The sequence below is a fragment of the Condylura cristata genome, unplaced genomic scaffold (genome assembly GCF_000260355.1).
Source record: "Condylura cristata isolate star-nosed mole 26May11 unplaced genomic scaffold, ConCri1.0 scaffold00001, whole genome shotgun sequence".
Classification (NCBI taxonomy): Eukaryota; Metazoa; Chordata; class Mammalia; order Eulipotyphla; family Talpidae; genus Condylura; species Condylura cristata.
This window is the reverse complement of record NW_004567102.1, coordinates 36,865,497-36,878,838: the sequence shown is the minus strand read 5'-3', so window position 1 is coordinate 36,878,838 and position 13,342 is coordinate 36,865,497. Positions and strand designations below refer to the sequence as shown.

Genomic DNA, 13,342 nt, shown 5'->3' with positions numbered 1-13,342 from the left:
CTTACAAAAGTATCAAATATCTACTACCTACACAATTCGTTGTCTGTTACCATTCACGAGATATACACCGAAGTTCAACAGAGATAATACAATTTCTATCCTTCGCTTCTTATTCAGAGCAAAACGATCTGAGTCTACGTGTCGTTCAAATTCATTTACAGGACAGAGCTGACTTTGCATAATGTAGTAAACGGATACAAGCAACGACCTGGGAAAGACAAAGCATCGAGTTCAATAATGGATCCTATAATACGATACTATTGCGCTCACGCTCTCATTTTCTGTACTAAATATGATTTCATAATCTCATTATTTTCTAGCCCCCTCGACGTGACAGGTTTTGTTTTTGATACTCTTATCAATCTGTCCTGTACTGTTAAATTGGCTTAGCGTTCTATTTTCTGGTTGTTAAATCTGTCACCGGTATCAGGACAACTATGTCCTGAAATTTTAAGGTCTCTTCTTTAAGGTCTTTTCTTGTGTCAAAAAAAGTCTGCTTTCCCCACCGGTTCGCTTTTCTCTCGCCTACTCTCAAGAGCCAGTTCTTTTTTTTCTTCTTCATTTCTGTTTCGCTTAGTTCCTTTCACACTCTAGCTGTGTAGGGGGATTTAAATTCCAACCCGGAACTCGGACTTGCGCCTCTTGAATGGTGGGAGTCGTAGTTTCTGGGACTCCTCCCTAACCGCCTTTAACACTAATTTCTTCCCACACTGAAAAACTACAACTCCCAGAATGCATATGCGGCAGTAGCTACCCCTCTGCGCACGCGCCCTGAGGCCGCAGGATTTGAATCGGCGGCGTTGTTATTGACGCCATATTGGGGCCGGCGGCGGGTGGAATAGTCTCCCAGTGGAGGGGGAAGCGACTGGACGTGTTCTTTTGAGCGCTTGCCGTTGCTGCTGCCTCGCAATCCCTCCGCATCGATCGCCGCTCTCAAGCTTCTGACTCTCCTCGCGCGTTTGAGGAGCCGTGTCCCAGCCTCACACCTCACGAGGCTGGTATCGACTTCCGAAGGGAGCCGGTCTCCGCGCAGGAGCACCACCAGGCGCGGCGCAAAGCTCGAACGGACGGCGGGGGCGGCCGGAGCCTCTCCCGGGGGATCCGCGCTGAGGAGGCGGAAGAGCCCCCCTGACGCGGCTGGCGTGGGCTGTTGCCACCGCCCCTCCCGCTCTCGCCGGGGCCGGCCCCTGGCCACTGCCCCTGCCGCGGAGGCAGCGGCGGCGGCTGCGTCTTCTCTTGCCGCTGGCCTTCGCCTGTCGCCTGTCTGCGGTTGACCCCGTCGCTCAGGCTTCCCTCGAGTCCCCTTCTCCCTCCCCCTTCCTCGCCCTTCCCTCCCGACGCCTTCTCCGACCCCACCCGAGCCCGCGGCTGGGCTGCCCCGGCCATGGCGTGCGGAGCCACTTTGAAAAGGACTCTGGATTTCGACCCGCTGCTGAGCCCGGCGTCCCCGAAGCGGAGGCGATGTACGCCATTGTCGGCGCCCACCTCGGCCGCCGCCTCCCCGTCGTCGGCGGCCGCGACCGCCGCCGCCGCCTTCTCGGCAGCCGCCGCTTCACCGCAGAAGTATCTCCGAATGGAGCCGTCCCCCTTTGGCGACGTCTCCTCCCGCCTCACCACAGGTGGGACTCGGCTTCGCGGCCGCTGGGTGGGCGGGAGAACCGGGGCCCGGGGCGCGGGTGAGGCCGCCGCGGTGGGGTGCCAGAGGGCCCCGCTCCCTCCTCACAAAGTAATCTGGCGACCACGTTTATTTCAACTCGGTTTCCCAGATTCGGGGGCACAATGGAAGTGGCCTGATGTCACGGGCGGGGGGTTGGGGGGGTGGGGGAGCAGTCCCGGCCGGGTGTTGGGGAGAGGAAGGTCCTTTTCCCAGGGCCGAGTACTGGAGTGGAGTGTTTCCGCAGTCAGAGAACCAGCGGAAACGATCCGAGGGCGATTTTATTCATACATTCTGGGAGGGATGAGTCGCACCTCTCCGGAGCCTTCTGTCTCTTTTTGAATCGATGGAGTACAGCTGTTGACTGAGTGGTTTGAGGCGAGGTCGCAGCCCTCCTCCAGTCAGACATGGCCGATTTTAGGACGGAGGGTGGGGGTGGGGATGGATGTCACCGGGGCGAGATCTGGGCCTGTCATTAATCACCCTTCCGAACGCCACTGGGGCTGAGTCAAGACCTGTTTCCCTAGCAGGGCCAGCAACAAAGAAAATGCTCTTCCTGAATGCTGGAGTGTGGTCACGTTATCTGTCTAGACCTTGGGAAACAAACTTTTAACATGTAAAGCAAATTGTGTCGAAAATTGGGAGTGGGTAGTTTTCCCTTGGCAGTGCCTTCTTCCTGTCCTTCAGTGTGCTGGGCGACAACAGCCTAGGTCCTGAGGATTATAAAGAGATGAACCGAAGATGCCAAGGGGCTTCTGACCGTTTTTGCTGCTTCATCTTGAAACAGTTCCTGAAAGTGACTATGGGGAAATGGCTTTCGGCTGCTTTGTGCTGCATGTGTTTGCCCCGTTTTTTCTGCACTTTGGAAATCCCTGTGTGCCCCTGGCACAGTCTGAGATAGGCTTTTGTAGACTGGAAGTGCAAGTCTGTTTCCTTTGTGTGCAGCATGCAAGGGTTTCTGTGTGAGGCTTTGGTAATAACATGACCTGTAGACAAAGCCTTTTCATAAGGTGTTTTCGTCATCATTAGCTTACAAAAATCAGACGGCAGTGTTTTAAGTGTGCCTCCCCAGATCTACAGGGAAGATCTTCAGACACATAGGCTACCTTGTTTTGCTATTGGATGCTTGATCTCACATAAAGATAAATTTTAGAGTTGTAGCGAATTTTCAGGAATTCCCAATTTTACATAATGACCATATCTAATTTGTCTGCCGAGTGAAGACATTCTTTGATTTTTTTGTTCGCTTTACTTTAAAAAAGGAACAATTCCAATGAATGCACTCCTGGTGGGTAAAACTGAGTTTGCCTTTTTTAAATGTAATGATACCATTGAAAATTGAAATGATATCATGGAATCTAACTAATAAGGCCACTTAAAAATAGCCCTAGCTGCTAGCCAGCAATGAATTTCAGTGGAGGGGTGAGTTTGTACAGTGTTACCTTTGGGAATTAAAGTATATCTCAATGCTAAAATAATCTCCAGAATATAGTAAACTAGTCAAAAGGCTCTACCACTTATTCTCACTGTGAAGGAACCTATCAAAAAGAATTGTGATCTTTTGCAGTATTATCATTTCATTGATCTACTTGTGGCATTGGCTAATGCAGTTGGTTTAACATTATCTCACATTCCAATTAAATGAATTATAGTATAAAATGCCTGGGATTGCTAGAATTGCATAAGCCTCCTAATTTATATTCACTTTTCTATAATACTGCTATCTTCTGTTCTGTAAGGTATTTTTATCATCTGCTCTCAGAAGTTTTGATCATTTGCTTAACTCAAAGTTGAATCTAACAAAAAGTTGACTTGAAAAGCAGTTAAGGTTGCTAACATCTTAATTTTTCAAAATTTTTTTGCTATAGTTTTGAGTGTCATTCTATATGTAATTTTTGTGTTTACCCGACTAGTTTCTGTCATGCTACTGTATGGGTTTTGTAATGATGTCATAATGGGAGCTGCAGTGTTGTGCAGATATTAAATTTTCTTGCTTTTCATGTTACTAAAATTGTAAGTAATTTCCCCAAGGACCTAAATTTTAGATTCCTCCTTTAACAGTGGTGGTTCTTGAATTTCTTAGTGAATGAATACATGTATGTCTTTTGCTGAATAAATGACTAAGTTTACGAGGAGGGTGATTTACCAAATTTAGATTGATTGGGAAGCTAGAAAATCAGTTTTCATTTACATGAGTTCAGATACAGTTTTAGAATTAGAGTACTGAAATGAATTGTTTTCAGAGTAGGTATAAAATGGTTATTTTGTCATTGTTCTTCTCTGGATACTTAGTTTCAGGAACTTGGACCTGTTTTAAACCCTAGTTACTAATTTTGTCATCCCAGGGACATGATTCCAAGGCTTGACTTGATGACTTTTATTAAAATCACTATTTTTCAGGCTATTGCCACTCAGTACCAGGAAAAAGGAAAGAGATGGCAAATAAAGTTTTATTAGAACACAGCCATGCTATTTTTTCTTCTAAATAATAGCAGAGTTGATTATCTGTGACAAAGATGGTATTTTTCCAAAGCCCAAGTATTTACTGCCTGGGCCTTTATAAAGTTTGCCTATCCCTGTTTAGGGTGTCAGCAGAGAGGTTTATAATATCCTCAGATGTGGAAAGGGAAAGAGAATGATAGAGTGGTGTGGTTGACTATGGGTTGGGAAAATGTATGCTTTTACTAATTTGTATTGATACTCATCCTGTTAGTTGAAAATAGATTCAAAGTGTCTGTCCTACACTTTTCAACATCTCAGAATATTACCATTGGCCAAAAGTTATCTTGACATTCCCAAGAACAAAATTTTATGCAACATTACAAGAGATTGTCTCGTAAGCTATAACACGTTTTTCATAATTGTATAGTGAATGAATGAATGGTCTAGTGAAGAGCGCATTCTTTGTCAAACCATTTGAGTTTATTAGGCACTTTTGTACATACTGTTTTTGTCTTGCTGGCATTGCTCTAGTGTGCCTCAGGAATTAGTTGGATGAAGAGTTAAATTCCTTTGTAAGAACTCATTGTGTTTACTGGAAACTTGCCATTAAAAATGGAAATTGCAGCTTGTGAATGGGAAAGGGTTTACAGGAACTTAGATTGTTCAGTAGACATTGATGCATGCCTGCAAACAGAGACACCAGCTGGCTTAAATGAAGTATAAATGGTTCTAGGCAAACAAATGAGATGTCTGTTGGAAGACGCAGCATTTCACTTCAGATGTCATTTATATTGAGCCAGAAGTGTTTAATATTTTGTGGCTATTTGGACAGCTGTTAAGTTACTTCTAGTTTCTCAGTGGATTTGGCAAATAAACTCTTTTTAATGGTCTTTGTTCTTTGGATTTTAAACCTAATATTTTATTTAGGGCTGTATGTGACTGCATTTATTTCATATGAATTATGTATTTAAGAATCCAGTAAGTTTATGGCCATTAAAAGCAAGTGCCATTGTATTCACTATTGTTTTGTTTTTAAAAGTAGAATAAAAAGTCTAACTTGAACCTAGAAATACATACGGTAAACATGGATATAGATTATAGACAGAGGTTACAACCCTCTTAATATAGATGCTACTACCTGCCACGGTTGCCACAGAGTACAATCTGAGCTGTAAAGGGAAATGATAAATTCCTTCAACTCTTCAAATAGCTTTAGGACAAAGTACATGTTGTATTTATTATTCAGATCTTTTCCTAAGTGTTTAGATAGGCCAGGGAAAAAAAGGGATAGAAATGTTTTTGTTTTGAAAGGTTGAAAATAAAATTCTATGGCCGTGTTTTTGAGTATTTTTCCTAATTGAAAAGAAAAGTTTTGATTCTTACATTTGAAGAAAAATACAGAATGACATGGCTTAAGTTTGGACCTCTGAATATATTTTTCATGTAGGGCTCTTTTCAAGTATGTATAACTGAATTAACCAGCAGTCTGTGGTCCTTGGAGTCTTTAACTCCGTATAATATTATGGACTCACAAAATATATTCTCCATACATACAGGAAACCACATTGAATTTCTGTGAAAAAAAAATAAATCCATATGAATCTGTCTGACATCTGCTAATAGTAGAGGTCTTCATAAATTATTTTTCAGTTTGAGAGATGGTATCTTTAGTTTTACTGCAGAGTGTAGAACTCAGCTGACATTACTTAGCTTTCTAAACATACCTTTAATATATGATTGATCCATGAGTGGCACTGCCATATATGGGTTGACTGTCCACTGGATTTGGTGTGCTATATAATTTATGTAGTTTACAAATAATCCCCAAAGTTTACTTCCATTACCTTCCCTCCTACTGTCTTAATCATAACGTTTTAAAACAGTCATTGGTTTGTTGAGTTAATCAAACTTTGGTATTTCCTATGGTTCTTAAGAGAACCATGTCGAGGTTAAAAAGTACAAAACTTCAGTTCTATCCCTTAAATTTTTCTCTTTTATTTTTACAAATGTGCTTGAGATGAACAATAAGAAGAAATGCAATATTGCTGAATACCACTTTTCTTGAGGCACTATAAGTACTTCATATTCACTGTATGGATAGTGACTGTGTATGCATTACAGTTTTGAAATAGCCTCATCACCATCTTCAGAGATTTGCTCATTTGAAAAATAAATTTATAAAGATTTTGCATGAGTTTTAGGAGATAATTTATAATCTTAAATTCTGATCTTTTATTTCTAAAGGAATTGAATGGCTTTAAGTTACTGTAAATTCTCATGGGATAAGAATCTTGTTGCCAGCTATACTGAGCAGGGAAAGTCCTTGCAGTTAAATTAAAATTGTAGTGCTATTAAGTTGTCAGTGCTGGTGGGTTGTTTTCATCTTTTGATCCAGTTTTTGCAGTATGTCAGATCTGATCTCTCAAAGTGGTAGTGGTTTTTAACTTTTTAGTATTAGAAAAAAGTGCTCTCAGCAGGCTTGTAGTTTGTGTTGGGGTATATATAATTTTACTTTAGAATTTTTCTTTTGAAAAATTAAAGTCACTACTAGCTTTTGTGTGTCAAAACTGTCATAGGCAGATCATCCTGAAATGTACAACATTACGGTTTTACGGTTTTATTTTTTCATTAATACAAATTAGAGTTGATTTTTAATTTCTGGGTCTATTTTATATGTATCTGGCTTTTTTGACCCCTCAATATTATTAAAATCTAAACACCTACTCTATAAATCACTTGTTCTTTTATGAACCTTGTTTGAATTCCAGATGTGCTGGGTAGACACAGAAGAAAGCCATCACCCCTGATACATATTTGCCAGCTAAACCTGAATAAAAATAGTGTAAACTTTTGACTTAGTGACATACCTGTTTTAGTTACTTATGAAGTTATCTACATCAGCATTATTTTCACAACCCTTGAAGACTTGTTAAACTTAATTTGGTGGTAAAATCATTTCAATAAGTATGTATGGGCTTAGGTTAATATTCATTTTCATTTCCATTACTGTTAATCAGAATTTTTTCCCTCCAAAAGTCCAAGGGAAAGGTTGGAGGGAGGATCATCTGGAAGAGTTGCTTTTTTATCTTTAAAAAAAAAATGGGATTGAACTGACCTAACAATTGAAGAATAGGATGTAGAATGGAAAACCAATTTTCAACCATTACTACCCTTGTACTTTTTCTCTTCATTGTTTGTTAATTGCTTTCTTTCTAAGGAAGACTTTTTAAGTGACAGTTAAAAGTAATCAGAGGTTTTGGTTGCTATGACAGAACTGAAAGTATGGCTTGGGGAGAAACAGTACATTATCAGAGATTGTCATTGTAATAAGTGGCTTTGTTGATAACATCAAATATTTTCTTCTAAGAGAAGGGGTTCAGAGACTCTTGTAATATTCTTTATATGGATTAACATGAAGGTTTGGTGTAATAGCTTTGTTACTGCTAGTGATGCAATTTTAGGGCTCTGATGCCTTTATAATTTTAAGTGTGAAGTATCAGTAATCATAGTAGTAAACCTTTGTTCTGACATCCTGGTTTTGGCTTTATTTTTTAAAATTAGCTTTCCTCACATCTTGTAATTTATTATAATTTTAGGCACTTATGGAATACTGGCTTGGTGTAGAAATGATTACTGGAGCCGCAGAAAAGGTTAAGAATTTATTACTAGGCCTGGAGGTCAGGCTTGACTTTGCTGTCTTCTAGTTAAGACTTTCAGAAGACATTTTGATACAAGTCTCACTTTCTTCCTCTTTTCTAAATGCATGCACTTTTAGTAGTATCTGCCTTCTGATTAGAACTGAGAGCATTTTCTTTTTCTGAGTGTTGGAGATAGTCACAGTAGGGCAACCTGAAATTGGAACTTAGCACTGTCAAGCAACCCTGCTATGTGGGTGAGTTACTTTGCAGAAGAAATAGAAGTTGTGAAATGGCAGACTGTTCGTTTCCTACTGCCAACTCTACCACATTTGTGCCCCCTTTTTAAGTGTCATTTAGAAGATTAAGTGAGTGTTTCTACACAATGAAGGAAGATGCCCATTTCTCTCCAAAGGAACCTTATAATCTGTAGATTGTATATTTTAATTGGTGAAATGTTACTCCTTAAAATTCCTTAGTTTGTTCGAATGTCTCACATAAGGTATGGTATGGAGGCTTACAGAGCTGAATTTCTAAAGTTATACCATATTTTAATCATATCTGGAGTTTTTTTTGAGACTGTCACTTGACATTGAGTTTGTTGTTCTTATTTTGTGGGTATAACTTAGTTCAATAGGAAAACTTAAAAGTAATATGGGCATCAAAGAATGTATCAAAAGATTACAATGGTTGTTTGACTTAGTATATATGAAGTTTGTTAGTGAAAAAACTAGGTTAGTTTTTGAATGGCACTTTTGGCCAGAATGGTGGTAATTTTAAACAAAGTGATAAATGCTTGCTGTCAGATATATATCATACATATTAAACCCTTTATAATATTGCTAGTAAGAATTCTGTAATTTAAAAATAGGTATGTTGTCTTGGTTACACTAGATTTCTTGAACACCCATACCCAAATCACTGTGTTATCAGTGTATTTATACCATGTTCAGTGGGCAGCTTTTTTTTTTTTTTTTTTGACATTCGACATTTAAGTTACAAGCTTTCAGATGGATGGGAAAAAATGAAAATGACTTTAAAAAAACGTTAACATTCTTGAGAGGTGTTAAATACAGCTAGAGCACCATATACCATACATACACAATCATCCTGAAGTGAATCATTCCAATGTGTGATTTGTATTTAATTTCAATGCTCATGTACAAAGGTTCATTTAAACACAAAACTACGTCAGTAGAATCTTCACTGTATATTTTTCCCTTTTCCTCACTAATTAAAATTTAAAAATTTGTCAGTGTCTACAATGTTTTAACAGATTGGTTATTGTAACTTCAGAATTGGCCCTTCAAAAATCCTTTTCACTCAGGAGCAGCATAACATGAGCATTGAATATATATACCTGAGAAAACTACTAATAAAAGCTTAAGGGGGGGTGTCATTTTATATATACTTGGAGGCTGAAGGCTTCTGTTGAGTTTTCAGTTCATTTTTAAATTAATGCATCATTGTAGAGTTGGTTAGTTATATATTCCATTATTTTACACATTGCCATTAGTTTCCACTTTAACTTTTAATTATGTTTGATCTTACTTTGGATTGGGGTTAATAAATTTATTGGGATTACCAATGGATACTCTTTCAATTTAAAAGATACAGTTATTATGACCTAGTGTTTGGGGGGTGGGTAGTGAAAACTTTAATAAAGTGTTGTTCTTGGCAGATAAAATAGTAGTTTGAAAAGTTTAGAAGTCTTTCTAAAATGCATCACCTGGCCTAGAAAATATATTTGTTGTATTTTACTTGTTTCATGCTTGTAGTTGAAGAGATTGGTGCTCTGATATAGTGATTCTTTGGAGTACTTGACATAAACCAACAAGTACCTTATGTGCTTCTACCCCCAGGATTCAGAAAACACTTGCTATTAATGCTGTAATATTCACAGATTGTGTTGAGCTTAATATCAATGAGACGACCATTTAATGTGTTGGTTCTTAGTTCCTGTCTACTCTTGTTATTTTGCTGACCTGCTGTCACTTCTCACTGATCTATGCTTCTGTCTCAACAATTCTTCCCCCTTCTAATTATTGTGGTCTTGGGAAAAGCTTTAGTTTAATAGTTAAATATTTTGTGATGACTACTGATCTTTGCATTTGGGACTCTTTAAAGAATCTGTATAAAATACTGTGCTTTTAGTTCACAAGTTCCCTTGCCTTCTTCTTTTGCAAGCAACACTTAGTGCTATTGTGGAAGAACGGAAATGAATTCCTCTCCAAATCCCAGATTTCTGAATATTATTTGAAGAAAATATTCTTAGTAGATTTGTTCTATTAGTTGTTGGAAGCCCAGTCTTCTTTATTAAAAGTTTTTATTTTGCTAAATTTTAATTTTTTTCTTTTAGAACAAATTCTCTACAACATAAAACAAGAGTATAAACGCATGCAGAAGAGAAGACATTTAGAAACTAGTTTCCAACAGACAGATCCATGTTGTACCTCTGATGCACAGCCACATGCATTTCTCCTCAGTGGACCAGCTTCACCAGGTAATAAGGGCAAAGCATTATTAAGTATGGGAAAGAGCAATCCAAAATACTTTTAGTCACTTAGGTTCCTGTTGTTCCCATTGATTTGTAAAAACATCTACATAAGTAATGCATGGTTTTTTTTTTTTTTAAGATTTATTATGCATACAGAACTGGGGTACAGGCCAGAGGTGCAGGGGGTGAAAGTATTCATCAGAGATGGAGTGGGGAGCAGAACAGGCAGATGTACTGAAATACTGCTGAAGGGAGCAGTGGGCAGGTCAGGAGAGGTCTGCAACACCATGTGGGTCACCTCCCTGGTTGGGAATGGAACTCATGCTGCAGTGGCTGTATAACTTAATAGTGCTGTGCTTTAACCCGTTGCACCACAAGGGAAGGCCCTGTGCATGGTATCTTAAAAGCGTGATACAAAATAAGTCATCATCTGAGTTCTTGGCAAAAGACAAGTCACCCGTGTACTTTTATTTATAGCCTCCATTTAAAAAAATAAAAGATTCATAATATACCGTGTGCTCCCTTGTTAGGTACAAATGTACCTTACCACAGATGAATATTAAGCTATCTTACCGATTTCCCACCATTATTTAGTTGTCATTAGTGAGAATTAGACTCCAAATTTCTGCTATTACAGTATTAACAAAAATGTCCTTACACATTTACCCTCATGCACTTGTCCTATTAGTATAGCGTTCTAATGAAGATCATTTTCATCTCTTTTTTTTAAAATCTGTCTTTTGTTGACAGTAGTTGGCTTACAAATGTACTTTTCTTTTTAAGATTTATTTATGCATACAAGAACTGGGGTAGAGTGGAGAGAGAGGATTCACCAGAGGGAGTAGAAAGGAGAGGCAGATTGACATAAACTGCTGAGGGTAGCAGCAGGTGGGTCAGGAGAGGTCTGCTGCACCATGAGAGCCACCTCCCTGGCTTGGGGTTGAACTCGTGGTGCAGTGGCTGTGGACAACTTCATAGTGCTTCGCTTTAAACCATTTCGCCACTAGGGAAAGCCTGCTATTGTACTTTTTCTTAAAAGGCAGAAAAATGAGAGCTAGTTGAAATCAAGGGAAAAGTAGAGCTTCTTGTTCCTGTGATTTTGTAAATCAGGTGCTGTTTTTTTTTTTTTTTTGGTCGTCCTTCATGGTATACATAGGGACTTCATCAGCAACATCCTCACCGTTAAAAAAAGAACAGCCCTTATTCACTCTACGGCAGGTTGGGATGATATGTGAACGCTTGTTGAAAGAACGTGAAGAGAAAGTTCGAGAAGAGTATGAAGAAATATTGAACACAAAACTTGCAGGTATAAGTACTACCCAGGCTATACATGAGGTCTTCTAACTTGAACTAAAATTATTTCCTGACTCATGATAAGTTCATTGCTTAGTTATTACCGGAGTTAATGATGATGTCTGATTAATAAGAGTTATATCACAATAAATATTGAGTTTTTCAGCTTACCTGGCTCTAATATGTTATGTAATTAATGTATATCTATTTGTAGAACAATATGATGCATTTGTGAAGTTTACGCACGATCAAATAATGCGACGATATGGAGAACAGCCTGCTAGTTGTAAGTATTTAATCCTTTTAGGGAGAACAAGACAACCTTTTAAAAGATAATCATTCTAATTTTCATACCCAAGAGAATTTAACAGAAATGAAAAAACTGAAGGGAAATAGGCAACAATATATTACTAAGGCTCACTTTTGATAAATACCTAGGGAATGTTGGGGACAAAAGTCTGATGCGTCAAACACTTGGTACTAACTTTCTTTTTCTCCCCATTTAGATGTTTCATGAATCACGTTTTCTGCATTTTTCTGGGCTGCCTTGTTCCTTGTTGAGTTGTTGCAAGAGGTCCCAATTATGACATGCAGCAATGCCAATACCCCCCGTGAATACAGATTACTTCAAGCTTTCGTCAGTGGCAACCACTTTTAGGCAGCAACTGGGTTTTGGAATTTCCCTGATGTCAATATCACCCGGAAGTGGACCTTTGCTACCTGTATTAATACCAGTGGCCCCATTTGCTATATCATTACAAATTGGCTTCCTACATTAATGTTTGAAAAGGATCAAAGCTGGTATTCTAAGAACATGCCCTTCACTGGTTGTGTAAATAAAACTGTAGAATGATACTTCAGATGAAGTTAGTGTGATTTTTAATTGTGCACTACAACCAAGCTGTAACCAGTTATTAATAATTTAGACTGTTAATCCCAGAATATTAAGCAACTAGCCTACAGTGCTTCCTGTGAAATAGTGAAGGAGGAGGGCATTTCTGTATTCCAGGACTTCTTGGGGCTTCAGAATGGATTTATATGATTTTTTTTTGGTAGTTTTATTTATTCTATCAATCTTTTTAACAAATGTTTATTGCTGCATTTTTTTTTCTCCCAGTGTATCATTATTTTATTGCCCTTGTAGTACTGGAATTTAGTTGAAAGAATAAAACATTTACTTCTAGTCTGCTTGTTTTTTTACTGACTAGTATTTGAAGAAAGCCAGTGTTTGAAATGTAAAACACTTTCTAGGAAATTATGAAATTAATGTTTAATAAGATCAGCACTCTTCAAAAGTTAAATTTTTTACTACAAATTGCGTCTGTTGTAACTCATTGCATGGTAGAATGTTAGAAAACAGATTAAGTTTAATAGGTGTAGAATTCTTTATCTCAATCCAAGTTTTTTTTTAAAGGATGTATGATACCATAATTCAGAAAATTTAAAATACATAGTTTCTAAACACAGCTGTCCTATAATGTAGTGAGCAGAAATGCTTCTGAATTCTAGCATTGAATTCTATTAGTGCATTTTCGCTAAATCAGTCATATATGTACTGGGACACAGGTATTTATAACTGACCTAATAGAAATACAGGTGACCCCCCCACTCCCAACCTTGATGCTTCTACTTCAGTAGTTCTGTTTAAAACAAGGGCAGGGGCCTCCCTAGGGGTGCAAGGGAAGTGTCAGCACTATGAAGCAATCTGCAGCCACTGTGGCATGAGTTCCATCCCCAGCCATGTGGTGCAGCAGAACTCTACTGTCTCTCTACTGCTCCGCTCAGCACTGTACTTTGTCAATCTGCCTGTCCTGCTCCCCA

The 13,342-nt window shown here is 38.8% G+C and overlaps 1 protein-coding gene across 1 annotated transcript; it reads left to right on the top strand.

Annotated features, from left to right (window-relative positions):
• The first annotated feature begins 804 nt into the window (after nt 1-804).
• Nucleotides 805-12,755, top strand: AKIRIN2 (akirin 2). Its single transcript, XM_004673679.1, has 5 exons — nt 805-1,619; nt 10,091-10,234; nt 11,385-11,534; nt 11,736-11,807; nt 12,028-12,755. The coding sequence occupies exons 1-5, from the start codon at nt 1,385-1,387 to the stop codon at nt 12,036-12,038; spliced, it is 612 nt and encodes a 203-aa protein (XP_004673736.1). The 5' UTR covers nt 805-1,384; the 3' UTR covers nt 12,039-12,755.
• The last annotated feature ends 587 nt before the right edge of the window (nt 12,756-13,342 follow it).